The following is a 26,908-nucleotide window of genomic DNA, read 5'->3' as shown; positions in this document are numbered from 1 at the left end:
AAAGGCTCTCTGGGTTTCTCTCTCCAGGGATTGGCATTTAACAAAGGCAGTTAGGCCTAGTGCAGAGTCCACAGGATTGGAATCGAAAGATCCGGTTCCTGACTCTGTCCGCATCAGAGCACCGCTTGGGGCCCCTGTGAAATGGGAATAACAGAGTCGCTGCCTGCTCTGAGGCTTTCTGTGAGGCCCCAGTGCGATCGTGCACAAAGAATGCAAACTGAACGACTGCGGGAAGGTAGCTCCCCTTCCATGGGCGCCCTTCGCCCGCAGAGCCGCTCCGGTCGCCTGTGCCTTTCGGGTGGGAACTGTTACCTAGGCGGAGGCCGGCTGGGAGGAGACCTCTCATCGGCCCAGATGGAGACCTGGAGGTGAGCGCTTTCACAGCGGAGGGTGAGGTCACCAGACCCCGAGGGGAAGGAAAGGCTCTCCTGAAGGGTGGAGGAGTGTGATGATGGGCCCTCTCCCGCTCCTCCCCCCAACACCTCATTTATATCGGAGTTGTTCTCAGCTCCAACCCTTGAGAAAGGCGGTGGAGCCGTCTGGCGCGCCTGCCACGAAGGGTTAGGTAAATAAGCACATGGCTCCTAGGGGAATGTCTGCTGCCGCCCTGCAGCAATCTCGGCAGATTTACGGGCCTCCCGTCACCGAAGCATGTGCCACTTCACTTTCACTCCCTGGGATCACCAGAAGGAGGGGGTTCCTAAACGCCCAGTTTTCCTGCCCGGCGGTGTCCCAGCGAAGCCTCGAAGCCTCGGGCTCTAAAACCAGGACCTAGGCACAGGTATTACAGGCAGGGCCCCTCCAGCTTCTCCGGCCCTCACTTCAAGCCCAAGTGCTGTCAGAGGCTCTCAGAATCCACTGCCTCTAGGCACTAGCCCCTGTTTTTACACAGGATTGCATTAGGGTCTGGGGGTCAGTGTCCACGTAGGATTTACAGAAGTTCTGTTCTCCATTCCGAATTGGCCACTACATTCACTAACCTGTTCTTTACTGAGCAGCCTACTGGTGCAGGCCCTGGGGAGATACGAGGTGGCTGTGGCATCGGTCCACAGGTGGGCTCCGAGATGCGAGGAGAGCCAATACAAAAGTCCCACACTCTGCTCCAATGATCAGTGCCCTTAGGCCTCAGATGTAGGAGAGATTTTCCTTTCCTGCAGACAAAGAGAACTATATGAGGGGTTCATGCTTACTTATTGCCTTGGCTCTCTGGACCCCTGGTGCAAAATCAATGCTCAAGTGTAGTACCTCTCCTAGCCTGGGTATTTCCTCCCTCTACTACAGGTTTATGCATTTATTGGGGTGGAGGGCCTTACTGAGCACTCGCTGTTTGCCTGGCACCACGCTAGAAGCTGGTATGCAGAGATAAATGGACAAAATGAGACAAGATGCTGACTCTCCAAGAGCTCACTGTCATGTAGTAGATGCCCCAAAGCAAGCAGTTATAAAACGGCCAGGTGAGGGCGCGCAAGTGCTCTGGGTGTAGGTAGGAGATAGCGCCCAATCTGCCTAACGGTGGAGTTACCTTCCACTCTGAATTTTTATGAGTCTTGCTAGACATTCTCAAATCCGAGATAGCAGGTCAGGCCAGTTCCTGAGTCAGAGTGGCTCGGGATCAGTAAGGTGGGCATGATACTTGCACCTCCACAGAGGCAGAATGGAAAAGAAGCTTGTTCAAGTAAGGACATTATGGTGCTTCATGATGTCTTATATGGAATATCACTTTAAACATTTCACATTTTACTGAAAGCCTATGTGTCTCACTAACATTAGCTATTGATAATTCACACATTTTAGTTCATGAGGAAGAAGAGCAGGCATTATAGCTCTGAGTTACAGATGAGAACTCTAAGGCCAGAGGGATAAAATGAGAGTCACCCAGCTTGTAAGCAGAACCAAGGCCATACTTTGTATTTCTTGACTCTGGGCCAGAATGCTTTTTTCTTTATTGCACCAAAGTCACCACCACCCCATACGCAGGAGACCCTCCTGCCTCACTGTACAACTTCTGGCTGATGGAGAGGATCTTGAGTGTATCTTTGGAGAATGTCGTAAAAAATCACTGATGATATGATAATGGAACCGAATAAGGGGAACAGGGCAGACAGGCTCTTCCCCACCCCACCCTGTTTTTCTAGGAGTGGGCAGGACGGAGCTTTGTGTGTGGGAAGAGGCCACCAGGTAGGTACCTGAAAGGCCCTTCAGTGACCTGGTTGGCCTGACAGTGAGCTTTGGGCAACAGGGAGACTGATGAATACCTCCTGGAGCTGATGTTATGAAGCAACAGGCAACACACTTCCAATTTTCATGCACAGGCATCTGGCAGTGTGGGAAAATTAGAACTTTTTTGAAATGAAAAACATAAGTTGAAAGTTGTGTTTTGCCCTTGTTCTCATATTCAAGAACCCTGGATTCTAGAAGCTTTGTCATGTCAATAGCATGTTTAAAGAACCATTGTTCTGCCCTGGCCAGTTTGGCTCAGTGGTAAGAGCATTGGCCCGTGGACCGGAGAGTCCTGGGTTCAGTTTCCGCTAAGGGCATGTACCTCGGTTGCAGTTTGTCCCTGGCCCTGGTTAGGGTCGTGAGGGTAGCAACCAGTTGATGTGTCTTGCTCACGTGAATGTTTCTATTAAAAAAACAATAAAAAAAGAACCATTGTTCTAAAACTTCCTCCTACACACACACACACACACACACACACACACACACACACTCTTGCCATTAGGAAAAGGGAGACTGGGCTTTGGAATGCAAAAGTTTGACAATATGAAAAAGGACAAAAACAAAATCAAAAACAAAAAACCCACAAAAAACAAGGCAAAATGCAAAACTGTACACAGCACTAAACCACAGAGTCTTCAGGCTTTTCTGCCTGGTGCCATTACATGATACGTGACTGACAGTCATCCTCCAGAAATTCCAGGTGTAGGATAAAATCTGTTGGTAGGACTGAGACCTAAGTCCTTCCTTTCCAATTGGGCCTTGGAAGGAGCCAGAAATGTACTGGGTTTAGGATTCTGGCATCATATTTATACCCACACCCCTTCTTTGCCCTTGAGACACTTGTGTCTCCAGCATGGCCTAAGAGACCTCTCTCTAAAGCAGTAAGACCATCTGGGTTTGGGGTGGGGAGTTAGGGATTGTGGGTGATCAAAGTCAACGGGGATCAACCAGACACAGGCTAGTTCTCCCTTGAATGGATTTGTGAGATTTACTCCTGGCTGGCAGCTCCGGGACTGGTGGAGGTACAGTCACCTGGATGGATTTCCAGAATTGTAATGGTGGACACACTCAAGAACTTGAGTTTGGGGAAACTGTACAAAATATGAGTGAGAGATGAGCCAAGCCTGGATTCAGAGCTGAGAGGATGTTATTTACTAACACAACTCATTCCAAGAAGTGAGTAAACAGACACATTTGGCTAGGGACTGAGGGCCTGGCTGGAGGAGAGAAAAGGACCCCCTACCAAACAGCATTTTTCTCTAAATGCCCCTTGAATTGAGACACAGTTGCCGGGTCTCCTGCGGTCTATTCTCTGTGAGGAATGTCTTCCCCAGCTTCTCAGCTGAGCTCCACCAATTGTTTAGGGATTAACTCTTTGCCACCCAAACTCTTGCTTTATCTCTCTCCATCTCTTTCCCTCCGTCTGCTCCTCTGGCTTTAGTGCACCTTTCTTTTTTTTTTATCCTCACCCGAGGACACTTTTCCATTTTTTGTTCAGGTAGAGTGGGAGGGAGAGAGAGGAACAGAGAGAGAGAGAGAGAAACATCGATGTGAAAGGGACACATCGAGTGGCTGCCACCCGCACAACCGACCAGGGCCGGGGACAAACTGCAACCGAGGTACATGCCCTTAGCGGGAACCGAACCCGGGTCTCTCAGGACCGCAGGCCGACGCTCTAACCGCTGAGCCAAACCGGCCAGGGCAAGTGCACCTTTCTTTAACCTAGAAATGGCAGAGAAGTTGATCTGCAGATGTGTTTTGTGTGCGTAGTGGAATCAACCACCGTATGGGCACTAGTGCTTTAAGAAAACAGTCTTGTTTCTTCATAAACTCAAGTAGCTTTACTTGGAATCTGTCCATCAAAAAATTTGGTCTGCAGAGTCCAAAGCCAGCTTCCCTGGAGCCTTACAAACAAGCTGGCTGGCAAGGCAGCGCCTCCTACAGTGTCTGCCTTAAGCAATAAGGTCTGTGGCCCATTTGCCATGTGGGGCGGTATCACACAGCTCAGATTGGGGTTTTCAGCATCCTTTCCTCCTTTCACCCACACTTCAGGGCACACACAGTCCAGACTGGCAAACTTCATAAACTGCTTGCTCTTGTCTCCTGTTCCTAGGGTCAGTCATATTCACACTCCCAGTTCTCTGGATGTTTGAAACAAAGAATTCTCAGGAACTCTGAGGCGGTGGGTGGCAGGGAGACTTCTGTTCCTGGGGGGCTAGGTGAGAAGGCCCAGCTGTGTTTCTGCTAATACTCTTCCCTTGCTTTCTGCCTTAATGGGAGCCCTTGATTTTGACTTGAGTTTCCTAGGCCAGCACTGAATGTAGCATGTGTGCCTGAGTGATGGATTTGATATTTACACACACCATGCTGATAAGTGCACATGTGTTTTTAATGTTTTGGCTTTCTACACCACAAACATGTCAATGTGGATATGCGTGCACACACAGACATGCTGTCGGGCTGGGACTTGAGTAGGTCCCCCGCCCCCCTTTTAAACTGCCCTCTCAAAGCTAACACCTTTGCAAGCAATATTTCCCGCCACACTGACCAACATTTACTTAATGCCTCCGATGTTGTTGGAGGGCCACCATCCGGTTGTCCCACCTGGAAAAGTGCTGCATTTTAAAATCAGCAAACAGCACCAACTACACTCCTTCCTCTGGTCTTTGCGGGAGCCGAGCCTGGCCGGCTGGGGATTTAAAAGCAGACCTCCGTTGCTTCTGCCTTCCTGAGCCCCGGCTTGTCGGGAAACGACTTTGTATTGCAGCTACAGAGAACAAAACGGAGGAGGTGAGCTGCTTGTCTGGTGGGCTGTTGTTTGAAACGAGGAAAAGGTGTAAAAAAAAAAAAAGTCTTCATTATCTCATGGATTTGCAAGTACTGTTAAATTTCTTGTTTCTCTGCGATCTGACGCAAGTTAATTACAGCGTTAAACATTCTTTATCCACCCCACACTTCCTTTTATTTTCCTATTTTCTCTATTTAGTCCCCTTCTTCTTTTATTTATTTATTTTTGGATTTTGTTTCTGAAGGGGTGTTGACCTGTGTTTAGTTCTGGTAAACCGAACCCTGTTGCAAGTAAAGCGATTGGCTAATTGCGCCGGTGACTGACGTGCTAAATGAGTGCGGCTCGCCGCAGCCCGGAGCTGATTGGCTGCGCGGGGAGACTCAGAGGGCTTTGCAACAGGAGCACCGGGCACTCGAGTCCTGCAGCCTCGGGAGTAGGTGCTGCGCGCCCGGGAGCCCGGGCAGCACTCAGGCCGCGCGCGCTCCCCTCCCCGTGGCAGGCCGAGGGCCGCCCCCCGCCGAGAACTGGGCAGAAGCGCTCCGCGGAGCCGGGCCGGGGTGGGGACGGCGCCTTTTGTCCCCGGAGACTCCTGGAAGTTTGCGGCGGGACGCACGCGGGAGGGCGGCCGAAGCAGCCCCGACGTCGCGGGAGCGAGTGCGCCGAGCCAGCATGGGCAGCGGGCGCGGCGCGGGGGGTCGGCGCGGGGCCGCCGGGGGCGTGCTGCTGGCGCTGGCCGCCGGGCTGCTGGCTGCGGGTTCGGCCAGCGAGTACGACTACGTGAGCTTCCAGTCGGACATCGGCTCCTACCAGAGCGGGCGCTTCTACACCAAGCCGCCGCAGTGCGTGGACATCCCGGCTGACTTGCGGCTGTGCCACAACGTGGGCTACAAGAAGATGGTGCTGCCCAACCTGCTGGAGCACGAGACCATGGCCGAGGTGAAGCAGCAGGCCAGCAGCTGGGTGCCCCTACTCAACAAGAACTGCCACATCGGCACCCAGGTCTTCCTCTGCTCGCTCTTCGCACCCGTCTGCCTGGACCGGCCCATCTACCCGTGCCGCTGGCTCTGCGAGGCCGTGCGCGACTCGTGCGAGCCGGTCATGCAGTTCTTCGGCTTCTACTGGCCCGAGATGCTCAAGTGTGACAAGTTCCCCGAAGGGGACGTCTGCATCGCCATGACCCCGCCCAATGCCACCGAAGCCTCCAAACCCCAAGGTAAGGGCACCCTCTCCGACGTCCCGGCCCCTGGGGATCCTGGGATCCGCCAGGCTGAAGCGGGGGCTGCGGGAGAGCCGCCGCCACCCCTACCCTCGGCTGCCGTTCGGCCTCAGAGTTCGGACGTGCTCCCTAGAGATTGCTCTCAAGCTGTGCAGAATGAGTTCTCAAAGCTTCCAGTGCGTCCCAGGTGTTGTTTAGCGCCTCTCCCGACCCAGGTGCACCGACCTCCGGGCTTGCCTGGCAGCGGCGGCTGCGCCTCCCGCTATCCCCAAACTGGGTCCCGCTTCTGGAGTTGCTCTTCCTGGGGTCCGGTCTCTCTTTTCCATACCTGAAACAAAGCCTTAAGCTCCAAATCAAAGGAGAGCCCGTCTCTCCTCTGGGTGGGAACTGAGTCCTCACCGCAGTGTTTATCAACCCAGACAGGATGCGCCAGGAGACAAAAACCAAAACCCAAAGTGCAGAAAGCTCAGAAAGGCCGAGAACATGCTTAGGAGCAGCTTTATTTTCATAGGTTCCATGAGGATTCAAACAAACAAACAAACAAACAAACAAATAAACAACTCTTTCCTTAACTAGTCATTCAGCCAAGTAGCCCAAGCCGCAGAACTGGCTGAGAAAGCAAGTTTGGAAACTGGGGATGTCTGTTTCTCCACTCCTTTCAGATAACAGCTCCGCGAGGGTGGGGGAAGGGAAGTCTCATCCTTTTCATTCTTGCATACCCCCCTGCTTCTCTCATTTACATAAATCCTCAGGTAATTAGAAAGATAAAAATGTAATTAGTTCATTGTTAGTCTCTCCTTGGGAAGTGGGGTTCTGCAAATTGGAGACTTTCCTAACTGTATCTGGGAAAGAATGAGGTTCCTCCAAGAACTCCCTCCCACTTAAAGGGCTGTTCTTGAGTAGGGGGAAAACAAATCCCTGAGAGGCAACAAAACAAACAACCCCCCCCCCCCCCAGCTTGGTGGCCTGACTTTTTTAAGAGTGAATTCAACCCTGAATTTTTTGGAAGCAGAATTGAGACAAAGATGTGGAGATAGTCTGAGATGGGGAGCCATACCCAGGTATGCTTAGCACAGGGGCAGGCATCTGGAGGGCTTTTTGAGGAGGGGGCCTCTGGTGGGGGCTGGCTGCTGGCTGACTTTGCCTATCCTCATGTGATGCCAAAAAGAGATGTCCACCGAAGGGAAGGGCGTGTTCCCCCAGAGTGAGAGTGAGGGTAGGTGTGGGGAAAGGGCACTCTGAACTTTGAATGCACTTGCTTATTCTAGGGAGGGAGAAGATCAATCCAATGTAACTGACTGTGGGTGGCATGGGTCCCGGCCTATGGGAAAGGTAGCAGCCTACCTGCATGGGGAAGTCCGGGCACCTCTTGCTGTCTACTTCCTGGGTGTCTGCACAGGGTTAACGTTTGGGAAGTGCAGCTCTTTGACAGCGAGAGCTGAGCAATTACCAGAGCAAACAAAGCACTTTGTGTTCTTTCTGTGGAGCCATCCCCTGCAGCCCACAGCATTTTCCTTCTCCCCTTTCCCCACTGGCCAGTGGGGGATTAGCCCAGCCCAGCCCTGCCCTGAGGCTGTGGCCAGCTCTGCTTGGGCTGAGTCCACTCATCTTTCTGCAACAGCTGGTTGGTGGACATGGAGTCCTTTGGGGGAACACCTTCTGAGGGGAAGATGCGGGGAAGGGTTGGGGTGCCTACTTAGTAAGGGGAAAGAATCCTCCCAGCTGAACCCCCAAAAGCCTGGGGTGTCTTCTTGAAGCCTTTTACTCCTTGGCTGCTGTTCCACTTGTCTGCTACCTCCTGTCTGGGCCTTTGTACCATCCTCTCTCCTTCCTCCATCCCAGAAGTGCCCAAGGTAGTCACCCTCCTAAGACCAGGGGCTAACCAGAGAGAAAGGCTGTGAGAGGACCAGTCAGGTGTGGGACTAGGGAACTGGTTCTCCTTCAGCACTTTGGTGAGAGGCTCTGTCTTGAGAGGGCATTTGCTCCTCCCCAGGACTGCAGCCGCTCTGTGAGAGAGAGCCCCACATGGCTACTTCTGTGGCCGGAAGACCACTGACTGTCAGCTGAGCATGGAGGTGGGAGGGCTGTGTGCACATGCCTGTGTATGCATGCGTGTGCATATGTGTGTGTGTGTATTGGTGCAGGTTGGGATGACTGTACTACTAGTCCTTATAACCTTATGGCTAGTGGCTCCTGAATAAGAACTGGTACTTTGGATGACAATAAGTACACATGCCCTATTTTTATTCTTTAAAATTAAAACTGAGTTTTCAAAGCATAAGATTTCTGCATGATTTGGCTGGTTTCTGTTTACATACTTGGGCATGTACAGTTTTGGGGAATTGGGCCACCCCTTGTGGCCACATGTTATTAAAGATAAACTCAGTTATGAGAAATGAGGCAACCCCCCAACCCCCCACCAAACGCCATTGCCCAAGTTGCATCAAGCATCTTTTATGGGAGGGACAATTGTTCTTTTTCCAGGAAAGTTATTTCTAAGTCTTGCATTTACATTAAACCTGTATAGTCTGATTAGTTGTTCCCCTTCCCTGCCAGGTTTTACTGATTGAAGTTGTATGAACAAGCACATACTTTTAGTTTAGTTTTGTTGTTGTTTAGGCATGTTGTGCATTAAATCAGCCTGGCTGTTTCAGTCACAGATTGCAGAGGCCACAGTGCCCTCATTATGCCCAAGAGCCTTCCATAGAGCCCCTTCTCCATGTATCCAGGAGCTGACCAGGGAAGACCTGCTGTGTGTGTGTGTGTGTGTGTGTGTGTGTGTGTGTGAGAGAGAGAGAGAGAGAGAGAGAGAGAGAGAGAGAGAGAGAGAGAGAGAATGTGCCGTGTGAGAGAAAGGGGGGTAGAGAATGTCCTGTGTGCATTGATTTTAAAAAATTCACTTAATCCTGATTCTGCTGTTGGACTTTCTCTTCTACTCCCCTTTAAATGTTAATAAAACACAAAAACGTTTTGGTTTTTGTGTCCTTTGCTTTAAACATTACATTAAATGTGCTTTAAAACTGATTTTATTCCACTTCTCAGACAGATGATTGGGTGGATTTTTCCTGCTGAGGCAGCTCGTGGGGCCCCAAGGACAATCAGAGGGGGCACAGATTAATATTGGATTACACATTCCTCCCTTCTCTGGATTGAGCTGCTGCTGTTCCAGAGTCTTGCTATAAGGAAAGCAAGATGGGGGAAAGTCATGCTGAGAACACACAGAGCTCACCTCAATGAGCTCCTGTCGCCCTGAGAGGCACTGATGGCCAAAGGTCACTGATGGCACTGAAGGAAATGCCCCGTGGGCAGGATCAGGGAACTCAGAGTGTCTAGACGAGATGATGTGAGTGTGTGGAGCTGATGGAGTCCTGGCCTTTATATTTTCATGGCCCTGGCCCTGCTACTTGATTGGCCAAGGTTCTATTCATAGAATCTTGCAATATGATAGCTTTCACTTTTAAAAAAATAACCTGAACAAGGAAAACCCTAAAGCGCATTTGACTCTCCCACTATAAGTAACATGGTTCTTCCCATATTTTGGGACTTTCTTTCCCTGCTTTTCTCCTGTGGAAGCAAGAACCATGGGTACAACTCTGGGGAAGTTTTTCCCTTTGTTAGAAACACTACCAATCTCAAATTTGCTGTTGGGTGAAAAGCAAATTTCCAAGACAGTCTTCTGCTTGGAGCGTGGCTGTGGTTCTTGCTACACTGAGTGTCTGGATGGTGTGTGGCTCTGGGTATAGAGAAGAGGTGGGAGAGGAATCTGTCAACAAAGACTATGGCTTATAATCTCTGCTGGACCATGTAGGGACCCTGCTTGGAAGTGGGGGGAGGGTGGCTAGCTCTAGATTGGCCATGTCTTGGGAGCAGCAGTGGCCTGGTAGAGCTGTTCAGTTCCCTGCTTATCCTTCATCTTGGGAGGCTTTGCCCATTTCACTGAGCCACAGGGGAGCCCACTGAGGAGAAGATGCTATCCCAGAAGCCATGGAGAGGGAGGGGCAGGAGGAGGATCAAGAGCTTTCTATATGAGCAGAGGTTGCTCAGTATACCATCCTTTCTTGAGGTGACTTTCCTGTGCCTTTTAGCTCCAGGGGCCCTGGCTTGGCCTCTAGTGCTGTGCCAAGGATGGCATGCCCTTAGAACATGTTAATCCTTTCCTAGATCATGGCTAAAACTCCAAGTTGTTTGAAAGATGGTGATGATAGTGGTGGTGGTGGGATGGTGGTGGTGGTGGAATGATGGTGGTGGTGGTATGGTGGTGATGATGATGGTGGTGGTGGGATGGTGGTGATGATGGTGGTGGTGGTGGAATGATGATGGTGGTGGTGGTATAGTGGTGATGATGGTGGTGGTGGTGGTGGTGATAATGGTGGTGGTGGTGGTGGTGGTGGGATGATGGTGGTGGTGGTGGTATGGTGGTGATGGTGATGGTGTGGTGATGATGGTGGTGGTGGTGGTATGGTGGTGATGATGATGGTGGTGGTGGTGGAATGATGGTGGTGGGATGGTGGTGTGGTGTGATGATGATGGTGGTGGTGGTGGTGGTGATGATGGTGGTGGGATGGTGGTGGTGGTGGGATGATGGTGGTGGTAGAATGATGGTAGTGGTGGTGGGATGATGGTGGTGGTGGTGGTGGTGGTGGTGCGGTGGGATAATGATGGTGGTGGTGATGATTGTGGTGGTGATGATGGTGGTGGTGATGATAAGCCACCACACCCTTCTGGGGATTCCACTGTACCACCTTCTCTCTGCCCTTCTACAGAGACACTTTATCTCCCTGGGATCCCTCTAGCATCATTAGCATTTTAGCTTGGAGGAGGCCTCTAGCCCTGGCCTCAGATGCCTTGTCCTCCTGGAGCTTGGCCACTTCTCAGTGGCCCTCAGGTTGGCCACACACACATCTCCTCTTCAAAGCACTTCACAGTGTTGTGAAAATGCCTCCAGAGGGTCTCTCCCATCAAGCTCTGTCCTCCCATTTGGCAGCTCTTGCTAGCAATAGCCCTTTTGGAGAGGGATGTTCAGGGCCTGGGGTTAGAGTTCATGAGTCTGGCTGAGTTTTTTCTTGGCTCCTAGAGAGCCGGTTGGATTGATCTGCTGTCTTGTTGGGAGTTTGGGAATAGGAGGAGGCAGGGAATAGGATGGGAGATAGTCAAAGGAGAGGGAAGAAAGAACAGGAAACCAACAACTGAAATAGATGTGTTTGGTTTATAAGTCAGTCTTTCCCAGGGACCCACCATACCCCATCAAGCCACGAGTTAGGACTCTGCCACCCAGCCCCAGATATTGTTGCTTTAAATAGTTGTACCATATTCAACAGCTTAGCCCCAAGATTTTCAAGAAACCATGTCTGCTTATAGCTTTAGGTTCTAGGCTTTAGGAGTCTTCTTTTCTATTCTCGGGTTGCCCTTCAGAAATTCCAGAAGACCTTTAACTACTTTCATTCTTGTGGGCTGATCTCTCTCTGCAGCCCTTAACCCCATAACTCACAGCTCCCTTTTCTCCTCTTTTCCCTTCCTAGGCACAACTGTGTGTCCCCCATGTGACAACGAGCTGAAATCTGAAGCCATAATCGAACATCTCTGTGCGAGCGAGTTTGGTAAGGAAGCATCCTGGCTGCTGTGGGAGGGTCTGGCATTCCCTAGTGCCTCCTGGCCCATGTCCCTGCTGAACAGAACCTGTGGATGCATCTTTTTGGAGCTTTATATTCTCTATCTCCAGTGTCCCCAGTGGCTGTTTTTTTCAGGCAGATGTGGGGACAGGGTGGGGAACTGGCCGGTTTTAATTACAGTCAAACTTGCATTTGTCCCTCTGTGTGGGAGGTCACTGGACAGGTTTTCGGCAACCTTCTCTAGGAGTGAGGGAGGTAGACTTGGGGGCAGGTGGACAGGAACTAGGGGAAAACGTCACTTCTTGGACTCTACCAGGAGGTACAGCGGGCAGCCAGGGCGGCCTTCTCTCGCACTGGCTCTTCCTCCATCCACCCCTAGGTGTCAGCACCTCTCCACCCAGGATCTGAATGGCTGATGACTGGGTGCTTCCCAGGGAGGTGAGAGTCCAACGTTAGGGCATTCAGAGGAGGGGTCCCTATCAGGCAAAGCAAAGCGATATCCCCACAGTACTGGGGTTTCTCTCACTTGTTCCCAAATCACTCTAGGTTAAAAGGGAACTTTGAATCAGTACTTATAGCCCTGGGAGAAGGGCTGGACGTGGTCTGGGGAGCCCATCTCAGGTGGCCTTTCAGGGATGGTCCCTTGTAGTCTGCTCTGCAGAAGACCTGTGCTCTGGACATGCTGGGAATCTCTTCTCTGGGAGAAGTAAACGCTAACCACACTATTTGAAGGGCCGACTCTCTCATGCCTGCCTCTCTCTCATATGGATGCTGAGAATGGTTCGCGCCAGGCCTGCTTTGCTGAAGGACATTCAGCCTGGCACGCAACAGGGCATTTCTCATGGTACCTGCATTGTGTCCCTGAGGTTGAATTTTGTGCAGAATTCTTACCAGGAAAAGCAGAACAGCAAGACGTGAGTCTTTATGTCCTTTCAGAGCTACCTACTCTGTGTTTTCATTAACCAAACATCATAAAGTACACGAAAGGGCCTTATGCTGGCAGAATGCCATGTCTGAATGAGTTGCACACACATGTGCGTGCACACACGAGGCAAAGGAGATTGTATGTATGATAGACATGCTCTCAGGGTTATTTGCCATGGTGACTGAAGACAAGTTGGGGAATTCAGACCCTTCGCCGTGGAGGGCTTCTTGAGGATGGAGGCGTCTTGTGTGCTTCACCTCTATACTAGGTAGCTCTCTGCCTGCCTCTTTGTCCTTGGTGGAGGACAGCAGGACCTCAAAGAGGATTTGGTCTACTCTGCATTTTGCTGCTTGTGTTTGTCACACACTTTTCCTTGTTGTCATTTTAAATGAACTCAAATAAAATTATTGTACAGAACTCTGACTATCCTTCCATCTGACTGTAGTGACATTGCTTCCTGATGGTCACACTCTTGCTTCGTCAAGAGGTGTCAGATGCCAGGTTGAGCCTGGCGAGTCTCCTGCCGCAAAGCCTGCGGGTGCGCAGCCCCACCCTGCCTTAGCAGCAAGCTTTTCTTCCATAAATGGGGTTGGGATTCCTTTCCACAGATGCCATTGGATACGGAGAAAAGGGACATAAATAAAATCTCTCAGAAATCATGATGAGAATCCTGCTGCTGCGTGGCCGGGGCAGGGAGACTCTCCTCAGGTATGGCTGGGTTCCCGAAGGATCCTTAGGGGAATGACTGAGGGGCCACTCTTGTAGATTTCACCAGTGCTCTTCAGATATTGTAAATCAGCCCACTTGCTTTCAGAAACCGGCCGCCTGACAGCGCATCAAATCCAGGGGATCATATTAAACTCTGAAAGGTAATATATGAGCTGATATATATGCTCATGTGACTTCTGTCAGACTCAGTTCCTGAGGGAAGTGTGATGGAAGACCCTGGAACTGAGTGTGTGCAGGTGACTGGCAGCTGATGTCTTCCTGTCATAGAACTTTAATTCAATGCATTCGATTATTCATTGATTCACACTCTTGAGGGCAAAGCCCTGTGCTAGACGCCATATCCAAAAAGACTTCCTAGACTAAATTAAAATTTAATTTAAATTTAAAATCCTGACCAAACACTGATCAGTGATTTCCTAGGAACTGTGGAGTCATTTTATAACTCACCAGCTGAAGAGAGAGCGGTGGGGACTCGAAGCCAAAGTCAGTGCCGGGGAGCTGTGCGAACAGAGTCCGGCTTATTCTCAGGTTGTTGTCTGGAACATTCTGTCCTGAACTTGTCATCAGGTCTCCTCTGATCTCCCCCAGTTACCCACCGCAGTTCTAGTAGCTGGGGGCTCTGTGGCAACTAGCTCAACTGGAGACATTCCCTAGACGCCAGCTGAAGAGGCAAGCCTTGGGAAACCATTTGAATGTGGATGATTGACCGCAGGTCACTCACCTGGGGATGGACATCTTTTCCCCACTATAGTAGGCACCTACCGAGTCAGCAAGCACCTGCTCAGGGCTTCTAGGAGGGAGAGCTTTATCTTATTTCAATAACCAATCAGGTCTTGGTGAATCTGAATGATTAGTTGCTTGAGACTGTTCTTTTAGCTCCGAGATTATTTTTCTTCTTGGGGTCATAGAACTTTTGTCTTCTTCCTGAACCCTGCAGGTCACCTTATGAAGTTCACTTATTTTACAAATAAGGGATCTGACCTTCCCAACTAGAGTTCTCCTACTCTCTCTCATGCTGCCTTCCTCGTTTAAGAGAAGATAAACAGCCACTGGACTTTGCCACAGGGGCGTTTACCTCCCCAGCATGGGTATGGTGTATGCCAGGCTTCTTTGATCTGGATGCAGGAGAGACTTTTAGTTCTTTTGTTTGTAATTTTCCTCTAAGACAATAAATAGGGTTTTCCCTCTGTCTCTGCAGGGGCGGAGCCTAGCTCTGCCCTTCTCAGCACCCTGGAGAATGCAGCCTTGTGGAGAAACTCGTTTCCTAGCTAAGTTCCTTTCAAGTAAGTAAAGCAGTCAGCGTACACTGATGGGATTTAGTTAGGAAACAAAGAAATTCAGCAACGAAGCTGACACACAACAGAAAAGAAAAAGACTGTTTTAGTCCCTACTCCTCGGATCAAACTTTGCATTAAGTGGCCCTGACATCTGGGAGGGGAAGACAGCAGGTTGTTGGAAGGCTCTCTGCAAGCTCCAGAAACAAGGGGTGCATTCCTTCTGGGTCAGCACGCACACTTGCCCTCCTGCCAACTCATCCTCGGACTCCTGCATGCCCAGCCGATTACTTTCTCCTCAGGCAGTGTGTTTTTAACTGCCTGGTCTGCTTGGCCACCAGTCTCTCCACCCCTGCACTGTACCCCCTCAGTTCCGAACACATATTTTTTTCCCCAACAGGGAAAAGCATCAGTAGAAACACCTGTGTGCTGATGTTCAGGAATGCAGCTGGATCAGCCTGGCTCAAGCACCAGATGTGGGAGAGCTAACCGTTAGGTGGTGCAAAGTCTCCGAATTCAACATGGCAGCCAGCCTGCCTGCCCTGCTTCACGTAGGATGCCCTGATCTGCTCTTTGTCCTCTCCGGTTTTCCTGCTCCATGCCAGCAAGGTGCTGCTCTCTTCTCTTACACAGGCCGCTATAGTATTTGCAAGCTGCCACACTAAATGATCCTGCTGTTAACAACCCAGTGCCCACAGCCGTCTTCAGGTTGCTCATCCCAGGGATGTGAGGATCTAATTTATAATTGCTGTGAGCCACTGTAGCTTCTCCAGGATCTGCAAACACCCGTAAGCCTTTCTGGTAGAAATGTGTATGATGATACATTTCTGTTAAGATAGTTCAGAGCTTTCTCCTGTTTTTTTGAGCTTGAAAGTTAAGCAGACAACTTCTTTAGCCCAGTATTTTCTCACTGTGGGAAAAGATTTCTTTGCCCCCAGAAGTTTTCCTTGCCTTCTGGAAAGACATCCCCCCATTTATATGTTTTCTCATAAAGAGTAAAACCATATTTTGCAACACTAAAATGCGTCAAATAGGTGCGTCAAAAAAAATCAGCCCTCACGGGTAGTGTTTGGGAGTCTTTCCTAGAAGAGATATTTTTGGAAGTTCCTGTACCTTCGCTAATTTGTTCTCACTCCTTTTTGGAAGTGTCTTGGCTGTGCTGCTGTTCAGAGGCTCAGTGCTTTACTCTGAAGGACTGTTTGATCTCTTGCAAAGAGTAGGGTCAGCCTTTCCAAACTAAGTCCGTTTCCTCCCACGGAGGAGGAACATTGGCTGCCAGCACAGTAATCACAACATCTGTAAGCTGCTTGAGAGCAGGGTCTGTATTGTGTACCGTATTTCATCTAGTGTAAGATGCCCATTAATTATGAGATGCACTCTTCGTTTGGTACCACTGCCAAAGAAAACATAGCTTGTGTTCAAATGTAACGATAATCTGTGTCTTAGAACGAACAAAACAAGGTCTGCTTGTACTTATAGCCTCTGGCTCAGTGTCTTGGACATGGAGGCATAAAATAAATGTTTGTCAGATGAGACTATGAATGACAGGATAGCAGGGATTTGGAAACTGGACTTCCTTTTTTGTAAAAGGAGAAGGCTCCTTTCCAAGGGAATGTGTGCCACTTGTTTATTAAGTCCAAGGAAAATTACATGCCCTGTTTTGGGTGACTGGGTGAATATGTAAAAGAAAAAAAGTCCTAACAGTCAGAAATCTAGTTCGGTCACAGTAGAATTAAATAGACATGGAAGAAGCAACCGTTACCCCAGGGTAACAGTTGTCACTGACGGTCTCTAAATACATACTCCATCCACAGCCCTGCTGGAAGGAGTTGTTGTGTCTCAAGTGAGGGAAAACATGGGGCAGGGCACATAAGGGCACTAGAAGTGTCACTCGCAGCTCAGGGCCTGACAGCGGTCTACCCTCCCGTGCACGGGGCTGGGCCGCACTGCGCAGACCTAGCTGAACCAGGAGCCGTCCAGGCCTTTGCGTTGACCAGGTGAGTTGTGATGTCACTGCAGGCTCACCCACAACCTCAGACAGGAGATTTCCTGAACAGATCCCAGACCTGGGGCCCTGGCCAGATGAATCAGGTCTTGGGCAGTTTGGATGGAGGTCCTATCAGGAGCACTTCGCACTCGGAAGTCACGTCGAGAAACTGAGTAAAAGCTGGAGAAGGAGCCGTGGTTCCCCCTCTGGTGAGCATGGTGCATCCTGTCTGCTAATTCCTTCTTGGCTATACCTGTGGCAGGAAGACACTCAGATAAAGCAAATTACAACGAGAAGCACTTCTCTTTAGCATCTCTGAACCCATGAAAATGTGCTTAAGTGTGAAGAACTGCACGGAAACCCAGGGTCCGTGGATTGGCACGGCGTCCTCTGGAACGGAGCTCAGTCCTCCCTCTACCACTGTGAATGCTCCACGACCCCCAGCAGTCTCTCTACCTTCCAGCCCTCAGTTTCCCTCTATGGAATCACAGCCGACAGCCAGGTATAGGTTTTGGTGAGGAGCAGTTGAGCTAGTGTGCAGGGAACCTGGCCCTGGGCCCGGCACGGAGGCGGGACTCACTGAAGGTTCCTGTTGGTGCTCTGCAGGGACAGCAGGAGCCCAGCGGCCTGACGGGCAGACGAGGCCTCCCTTCGTGACTCTCACCAAAGAAGTGAGAGGTGCATCTCAGAAACTCCCCTCTCAGCTCACTTACTGAGCTCTTTCCTTTCCCGAACCGCATGCTGGCTTCAGCGCTTGCCCCTCCTTGCACCATGCTGGGGTGGCAGTTTTTCTTTGTCCTAAGACATAGCTAGGTATGGGCTCGCTGGGTTCAGGATTTGCTGACACATGACTTCCCCTCTTTGTGGGCAAGTCCAGTTTTGACCAGGATGTTCCTTGGGGCGGTCAGTTGCCACATGGTGTGGTTTGGGGGTCCTTTGAGGCACACTCCAGCTGTGGCTCTGTAATTCTCTGCTTGTGAGTAGCCCTGCCCCATTGCCTAGCCCTCATCTTTAAAACATTTTTATTGTGGTAAAATGTACATGATATTAAATTTACAGTTTTAACCATTTTTAAGTGTATAGTTCAGTGGCATTAAGTACATTCCCATCATGATCAGTCGTCACCACCATCCATCTTTGGGTATTGTTCAATCACCCCAAATTGAAACTCCCCATTCTCACCTTCCTCACCCCAGAAACCATCCTTCTCCTTTGTGTTTCTGTGACTTCCACTATTCTAGGTACTGCATAGAAGTGGAATTCTACACTATTTGTCCTTTTGTGTCTGGCTTATTTCACTTAACGAATGTCCTCTTTATCATCCAATATGTATATAAACTATCATGAAGAAGGGGGGCAGTGACGATTTGCCCTCAAGTTCACCCCTGGTCTCTGAAGCTTTTCTGGGAGTGGGTGGGGAAAGAGGGATCAAGGATGAGATCGGATAAGGGGGCTGTTCATAGCCCACATAAATGGCCCATTTTTTTAGGTGTTGTCTTATTCATCTGTACCCCTTAGTCATTCTAAAGATAAGTGGAGCGTGGTGGGACCTCAAGATCAGCCAGTCAAGGGCTCGCGTTCTGAAGATTGAGGAAAATAAGGCTCAGAGAGAGGTGCCAGTCACTTGATTGCCTGAGGCCACTCCGCCTGACATTCCTTACAGGTTGTGTTCCTATCAGCAGTTACCAGGGAGGCCAGTCCAGATTCCATGCCCTTCCTCCTTCATGTTCTCTCATGCCCATCACATTTCCATGCTGCCAGAAATGCTAGAGGAAGTGCCCCGGGAAGGGGGCACAGGGTGCTTCTTCACTGCTTTCAAAGTTTGTGGCATATAAATGGACTGATATCTGTGCCCAGCACATAGAAAGAGCTCAGCAGTTGTCGATGTCTATCTCTCTGGACAGAAGCAGGGAGTACAGTAGAGTAGAAAGAACATATGCTTTGGGCCAGGCAGGTTTGCATCAAATCCTAACCCAATACGCTGAGCAACCATGAGGCAGCCTCTAAACCTCCCTGGGCCTATCTCCTCACTTGCAAAATGTGGATGGCGATTCCTGTGTTACTGTGGGGAGAAATTAATTAATCAGGTATGTACAGTTTCTGGAATATGGCGGCTACTTCATCCATAATAATGGTCTCTTATTCAAAAGGATGGTTTTAGGACAGAAATCAGCCCAGGTAGGAAGACCCTCGCACTAAGGAAATTGTCTGGTTTGGCAGAAAATTTTAGGAAATGGAATGGAATGTTTTGATTAATTCTCTGGTTAACAGAGGATTAAGTTGAAGAAGCCTTTTTTAAAAAAAAAAAAATTTTTCTTTATTGATTTTAGAGAGGAAAGGAGAGGGAGAGAGAAAGAAACATCGATGAGAGAGAACATCGATTGGCCGCCTCCCACATGCCCCCCACTGGGGATCAGGCCCATGACCTGGGCATGTGCCCTGACCAGGAATCGATCTGGCAACCTCTTGTTGCATGGGTCAACACTCAACCACTGAGCCACACCAGCCTGGCTGAAGAAGCCTTTTTAAAAGCTCATTTGGAAAAACTTTAAAAACTTTATGCAACTTCAAGGTGCTACAGTTAAAAAACCAAAGCAAACCCAAACCAAACAAAAGCAGACAAAAATACAACCCTCCCTACTAGCATTTTTAGTTAGATGCCACCCTTAGGACACTAAAACCGGGTGTCATCAGACAATTAAGGCTGCAGAGCCGTGGCCGGTTGCTCAGTGGTTAGAGCCTTGGCCAGTGCGCTGAAGCATCTTGGGTTTGATTCCTGATCAAGGGTATGTACCTGGGTTGCAGGTTTGAACCCCCAGCCCTGGTTGGGGCGCGTAGTTGGGGCGTGTGCTGGAGGCAACCGATTGATGTGCCTCACATTGATATTTCTCTCGCTCTCTCCCACCCCTCTTTCACTCTTTCTAAAAATCAATGAAAAAAATATCCTCTGGTGAGGATCAACAACAACAAAATAACAACCCAAAACACCTGTACGACTCAGGGAGCTAACAGGGAGCTTGGGCTGAGTATAGACCAGTTCCAACACATGTCCACTGCAGTGTTCCGTGTGTTATTTAGAAATCTTATTCCTAACGTGAGCGTTTCTAGTCATGGTTGGTTGGGGTCTGTGTGCTGTACTTCCTCCTGCCCTCCCCTTTTCTCACGCAGTATCTGCAGGGCAGTTTTTAATTCCCAACAAGTGCCTTGCGATGTTCGATAGGTTCTCCCTTTAACCAAAAATACAGGCTATGGAGAAGCAGCCAAACATTTAAATATTAGTAAGTTTTGTCCAATTTTGCAGGCGTGAGCCAGAAGCTCCAATCTGTATTTTTTAAAAAAGAACAAATGTCCAAAGAAATGTCAGGCCCTTGCCTTGCGTCAGCCTGCTCAGAGCAGCCAATTAAACATGCATCAGCTTTGGAAGGCTTCTCAGAGGCCTATAGATTGCGCTTGAAATCTTTGTTTAGTCTTTCAGGAACACTGTCACATGGATGATTTATCAAGGAAAGTTGTTTATCTGGCAGTAAAATAAACTCAGGGCCTGTTCAGGCTAAGATTTCCCGTGAATTTCTACCAAGGTAAACACTGGTTAACTGGCAGGTTGCAAGTTCCGTGTGAAAGCCAGACACATACAGTAAATATTTGAGCTGCAGCTTTGCTGTGTAAGAGGACTGGCCTGTCACTAGTGCTGTCACTCTCCCTGTGCCTGGGAGGACCTTGCAGGGCCAGTGTGTGCGGGAGAGCCCCTGCTGTGTCGGCCTCCCTGGGCTGGAGTGCCACTTAGCGCTGGCACTGGGGACTTCCTGGTTCGGGAGGGACATGCCTCAGGACGGTTTCCCTCAGCATCACACAAGCAGCCTGTGATGAGTTATGAGGGAAATGAACCAGAAGTGGCCAGCTTAGGTTTCTTTGAAAATAGACATTGGTTGAACCAAATTGGCAGGGGGCTGGGGTGTGTTGAATGATCTGGGAGCTGGGGCCAGGGCGCAGTGGGAGGGGGGACCACTGTGGATTGTGCTGAGCTGGAATTAGAGGCAGAGTGCTGAGGAGCCTCCTGGGGCCCCTGGCTTTGCTCATCGGCGGTAGCGAGCGATCCATTTGGGAGGGAAGCGGACAGGGCCCACTCGGTGACGGCTGCAGTGAGTGACAGGACCTGTCCGAGGGTGAGGGAAAGAACAAGTGAAAGGTGACGATTGAGGGGAGAGGGAATGAGCCTTCTCCACCTTTGGAAGGAAGGTGTGGCAGTCATCGTTCACAGTGGCTTTTCAGGAGGGACCATGAGTTACAAACCCCTGCTTCTCGGACCGTCTCAGAGGCCTGAGCTTCCGGACGACTGTCGTCTTGGTCAGGGTCCTGAGTGCAGGACAGCTCAGTGGTGCTGGTGGGTCTCTTCCAGAGCTCAGAGGTGCCACCCTGGGTCCCTGCCATCCGACCTCCTGGTTGGGTCGGGGCGGCGAAACAGGACCTGGGAGAAGAGGTGACATTCGTGTGTGTTTGATGAGGGCGTTTTGGGTTGGGCTCATGTGCAGGACATCTGTGCTTGGGTTTGAGTGTGGAGACTAAATGGCCTTTCCAGGCGGAGTGTGAGGCCAGGCCGTTGACAGCTCGAAGGGATTGATGTGCAGGTAGCGTGCTCACTGGCTTGCAGGTATTTAGGGGAATAAAGGAGTGTTTCTCTGTAGGGCAGACATGAGGGGAAATCATTTACAAATTCTGAAAGGATGTCTGTGAGTTGTACAGAGATGCCCACATGGTCCTTTGGCAGCGGGGAGGGATTAGGAACCCTAAACTGTGTTCTGGCTCCTTCTGGCAGGATTATGAGTAGGACTTTGTCGTCCGTGTTTCCCCGGCCCGGCCCGTCCTCAGTGTTTTCCGCAGGGCGTTTCCGCAGAACCCCAGATGTGTTCTCCTCTCTCTGGGAGCCTTTTGAAAATTAGTTCACACTGGGGTGTCTTCCACAACAGAGCCATTCAGCTTCTGGAAAGGGCTTTCTGGCTGCAGGTAATCCCTGACTCTGTCTGCAGCAGAACTAGAAACGGGGGCCCAGGATGAGCACTTCAGACCCTCAGAAACAGCTGACGCCTAGGACCAGCCCCTCAGGCGGCACTCACTCCACGTGGGGTGGCGGCAGGCACTGGAGTCTGGCAGAGGTGGCGGTGCTCCAGGACCCGGGGACCCGCCTCCTGTCCTCCCAAAACGTAAGAACCTGGTGGAGGAGGCCGGCCTTGGTCGTGCTTGTCTGTCTCTGTTGCCAGTGATTTCAGATGCTTTAGTGCATAGTCCGAACTCTCAGGCCTGAAGAAGGAAGGGTTTCTGGGGGGAGGGGGCTGCTGGAGAAATTCCGGCAGGTTTCCTAGGGGAGAGGAGGGTCCTAACTTCAGGCTTAAGATTAATGGAGAAAGTGAAGAAAGGCATCCCTGGCGTTGGGAAAGGGAGTGGAGATTCAAAACAAATAGTAATTCTCTTTTTAAAATATGTGTTTATTGATATTTTTTAGAGAGAGAAAGGGAGAGAGACATAGAAACATTGATGTGAGAGAGAAACAGATCAGCCACCTCCTGCATGCCTCCCGCTGGGGATCAGGCCCACAACCAGGGCATGTGCCCTGACTGGGAATCGAACCAGCAACCTCCTGGTGTATGGGTCGATGCTCAACCACGGAGCCACACTGGCTGGGCCAAATAGAGGTAAATAAATGCAGGGAAAGAATGTCATTTGTCCATTCTGGCCACTAACTTGGCATCCTGTGTAAGGGCTAGCCCCAGCCCAAAACGCGAATTCTCAAAGGTTGACTTGAGGTGTGAAGAAGAATTGGTCCTCTGACTCACCACTGCCTGTGTACCCCACCGGGAGGTGGCAGGGTCCAAGTGGCACTGGGCCCAGGAATGAGTAGCAGTTAGAATGAGCAGGTGTGTTACAGTGGTTACCCATTCAGTGTGGCCATGGGCCTGAGCCAGAGACACTGCCTGGGGGCAGGGCGGCAGGAGGGAAGGATATCAGTCAGTAAGAAGTGTTGTCTGCTCTGGGCAAGGGGTGGGCTGATGAGGGCAGCCTCTGACCTCCACGGAACCTGCAGCTGCTTCCATCCATAGGGAGCAGGACTAAGGAGAGAGCACAGCCTGTGTTCTGAGACTCAGAGGGACAAGGTGCCAGCTAGCACTCAGCCTCTCAGGTTACAGCTTCTCTCTACACACGCATTCATCTAAAGACAGGTGTGTGATGTGTGTGTGCATGTGTGTGCGCGCACATGCCTTTTCTTTTGAAAACCTATCCACAGGAGGTGCACATTCTTGCACAGATTTAACTCAGTGGATGATTACTGGACTTCTACTGAGTACGTGGCCCTGCCTATACTTTATAACTGCAGAGGGTGACTTTGCGAGCAACACCCAGACTGCTGTCAGTCGTGCAGACGGGAGTGTTTGTGTCACCTCCCCAGGGCCTAGGAAGAGAGCAGTCCCCAGAGCCGAAGCCAAAGCGAGCAACCACCTCCTCCCTCTAGGTGGTGCTCTGAACCCTGAGTTGAGCCCTTGGCAAGGAAGGTAAGACCTTAGTTGGCCAGAAGGTAGGTCTCACCTGTGCATGTGAGTACAGGCAGGGGAGATTTTTAGTAGGTCCAGTTCTGTCCTGTTGCATGTTGCCTTTTAACTTGGATTCTGAGTGAGCTCTGCGCAGAGTCACCTTATTGAGGTGAGAGCACCCCATTTTGTTGCCTCCACCTGACCGAATGGGAGCTGGTGAGTTTTGGAGGTGGGGGTGAAGGTATATCCGTGGGCGAACTTATGGGAGGACTAGGGCACCTCTCCCTCCCCTTGTGGGGGCCAGCTTGAGGCCCAACTTCATTTGTCGTGGGTTTCCCCAAGGCGCTTCTCTCCTGCCTCACAAGCCCTGGCACCCAGCCCTTCTGTGCCACTCAGTGTGGTGTTTCCTGCCCTAGAGAAGGACGTGCCTCGCTGAACGGATCGCATGTTGGTGTTAGACGGCGTGGATGCCAGCGGAATGGAATTGAGGCTGTATCGTGTCAGGCTCAGCACTGGTTCGTGCGTGCAAGAACGGTTGTGCGGGACGATGGGGCTGTGGCGCCTGCCCTCCCCGTCTAGAGGGGGTAGAGAGGAAGAACATAAATATAATACCATGTCAGCAAATGCTGAAATTTCTGTAACATAAGAACCAGGAGCCATGGGAGCACAGAGGAGGGGACAGTTCCTCCTAGGGGGGGTCAGGGAAAGCTCCAGAGAGGAGATACCTTGTGCTGCCAGGCCAAAAAGATGGGCATAGGAAAAACATTCTAGGTTGAGGGCCTAGGGGAGATCAAGGCATGGAGGCATGATGTTATCTGTACACTGGGCTGTGGCGAATGTTTGTGGTCAGCTCATCAGGTCTGTGGTGCCGAGTATCTAGAAATGGGATTGACAAAGTTGGCAAAAGTCAGCCCATGGCAATCTTGAATGCCGTGCTAGAGAATGGAGCTTTTGTCTTGTTGGCATTGGAGAAGTATCAGAAGCCTACTGTTACTCACATCTTAAAAGATGATCTTAGGAGGGGAGCAGGGGCAGAAGGAGGAGGGTGCTCATAATCTGCCCTGAAGTACTAACTGCAGAGCTTCAGGTACCGTGGTGAGATGTTTGGGGCAGGAGAGATGTTTCAGTGAGGGTGAGGAGGGGAGAGAGAGGAGGCCCTCAAGTTACATCCCTTAAGTAAGGGCTCAGGGCAGTGCTTGGCCAGCCTGGGCCAGCTCTGGCCACCCAGTTGAAGGAGCTCCTGACGGCTGGGCTGATGAGGTCAGCACGTGGCCTGGGCAGCTAGGGAAGGGGGCCATCTGCTGCGGTCAGGACCTCCGAGAAACCTTTGTTCTGGGTGTGTGGAGCAGGAGCCAGAGCTTGTAATCAACTCAGAGCTGGGTCACCGCAGAGCTGGTCATTACCAAGAGCAGCCATCATTAGAGGCTGTCATAAACTGCCCTGACTTTTCTCTCCAGACCTTGTTAGTGGCCCAGGCAGGCAGCAAACACAGGGCTTCTGGAGCCAGCCCTGTAATGGTTGGACTGGTAACGGCATTAGTCAGGGCCCGAGGGGCTGGATCAGCTCAGGTGTCTGGGGTTTTCTGGAGGAGGGAGCCAAGAGAGGCTGTGGCTACACTACAGGACAAGGGGAGAGGCCTCAGTTGGGGTGCATGCGTGAGGTGTGTGTGTGTTTATGTCTGTGTGTGTATGGGTAGGTCTGAGCTGTGGGTGTACATGCATGTGTGTAGCCGTGTGGTACAGTGGGCCCTGTGCATATGCACATATGTATGATTATCTGTGTGCTCACAGCATACCTGCTTCTTCAGCACAACCAGGGCAGACAGCTGCCTGCACAGCCAACGGGAGCCTCTTCCCGCTGCCCTGGCCTCATAGGCGCTTAGTCTCCACTGGTGAGGTCAGAGGCTTACTCCTTCCCCATCACTTCAGAGAGAGGCCTGAACATGGCCCTGATTTCCCTGGGCTCAAGAAGGATTTAGAGAAGCTCATAAAGATTTCTCTGCAGCATGCCTTTATGCAAACCCATCTTGTAAGTCTGGGGAACACTCCTACAGTCTTGGCGTTTTGTTTATTACTCCAAATACCAACCTGGCCTATTTCATTTAGGTTTTAGTGTTTGCAGCAAGTCCATTTAGAACTGCTGGTTCTCTGGGCAGGAGTCACTTCCTTCGCAGATTCCAGTGGTTAGCAGGGGTTGTCATAAAGGGCGGGCTGTAATCCCAGGGATTTAAAAAGTAGAGTGGAAAGAACATGTATGGCCTCAGGAGTCATGCGGACCTGAGGTCAAGGCCTGGTTCGACCACCTGCTGTGTCAGCACAGGCAAACCACTTAAAAAAAAAAAAATCTCTCTGTGACTCAGTTTACCCACCTGTCACAGAACAAACATAAAAACCTCTGTTTAAGGAGATGTGATGTGATGGACACATTCTGGCCCTGGCCGGTTTGGCTCAGCAGTTAGAGCGTCGGCCTGTGGTGCAGAGAGACCCGGGTTCGGTTCCCGCTAAGGGCATGTATCTCGGTTGCAGTTTGTCCCCGGCCCTGGTTGGGTCGAGCGGGTGGCAGCCACTCGATGTGTCCCTTTCACGTTGATGTTTCTCTCTCTCTCTCTCTCTCTCTCTCTCTCTCTCTCTCTCTCTCTCTCCCTCTCTCTCCCTCTCCCTCTCTCCCTCCCTCCCACTCTATCTGAACAAAAAATGGAAAAATGTCCTCTGGTGAGGATTAAAAAAGAAAAACAACACACACTCCGGAGTCTGGGGATCTGATTTCAGCACTACCACCAAACAACTTGCGACTCTGGCCCATGTGTTCAAGCCTCAGAGCCCGTTTCCTTAAGCAAAGTGAAAGGATCACCCTAGGTGAACTCTAAGGCTCCTTCCAGCCCTGGAATTACATGGTTTTATTCCGCAAAAACTCTGTGATGTGGTTTCTCGATAGAATACCTTTGCTGGCACCTCCCTGTTCCCCGGAAGTGTTCACTTGGCCTTTATCGGAGGCACCTGTGGAAGAAAAGAGAGGCCAGTGTCTAAGTGTGCCACAGAGGGCAAGTGAGTTGGATGGCCTCACTGGAGAGTGGAATTGGGGGTGCCGTTGGGGTTGCCTGACCACTACAAAGGACGATGCATTGGTACATTGTAGATGAGTATTCCTTGACACTACCGGGTGGGGGCTGGACATCCTGACCTCGGCTCCTTGGACTAGTTCGACGTTTGGGATCCCTCTTCTGACCTCATCTTTGAGGTTCTTGCTCTCCCCTGTGGTTACTGAGAAACCCAGGGACAGAGGGCATAGGACCCTCTTTGCCTGCACGGAGAAGATACAGCCTGATGGGAAAGCAGTTCGGAAGCGTGGAGCAAGTGATTTCTAAGGAGCACTATCTAAACCTCACAATCGAGTTTTAATCCGAGCTCCACAGTTTACCAACTATAAGACTTTGGCCAAGTTTAGTTGTCTGAGCCTCTGTTTCCTCACCTGCCAAGGAGGAATCATTGTGCACACTTCTCAGAACTGGCGTGTAGACCCCATGAGATCCCCTCCAAGAGTCCTGGAAACGACGAAGTGCAAACTCACATCTGCCAAGCTCCCTGTGGCATCTGCTCACAGGTGCCATCGTCCAGCTCCACTTGGCATCCCCAGGAAAGG

At 50.7% G+C, this 26,908-nt stretch overlaps 1 protein-coding gene across 1 annotated transcript in view; it reads left to right on the top strand.

Annotated features, from left to right (window-relative positions):
• Positions 1–5,462: 5,462 nt before the first annotated feature.
• The window catches only part of SFRP1 (secreted frizzled related protein 1), a 41,084-nt gene continuing 19,638 nt past the window's right edge, over positions 5,463–26,908 (top strand). Inside the window, exons 1-2 of the mRNA XM_036249782.1 lie at positions 5,463–6,221; positions 11,744–11,821. Coding sequence (XP_036105675.1) covers positions 5,678–6,221; positions 11,744–11,821 — 622 coding nt within the window. The 5' untranslated portion in view covers positions 5,463–5,677. The remainder of the gene's footprint in view (positions 6,222–11,743; positions 11,822–26,908) is intronic.

Source organism: Molossus molossus, unplaced genomic scaffold (assembly GCF_014108415.1).
Source record: "Molossus molossus isolate mMolMol1 unplaced genomic scaffold, mMolMol1.p scaffold_m16_p_9, whole genome shotgun sequence".
NCBI classification, from domain to species: Eukaryota; Metazoa; Chordata; class Mammalia; order Chiroptera; family Molossidae; genus Molossus; species Molossus molossus.
The sequence above is the reverse complement of the archived record's forward strand: the minus strand, read 5'-3'. Positions and strand labels throughout refer to the sequence as shown.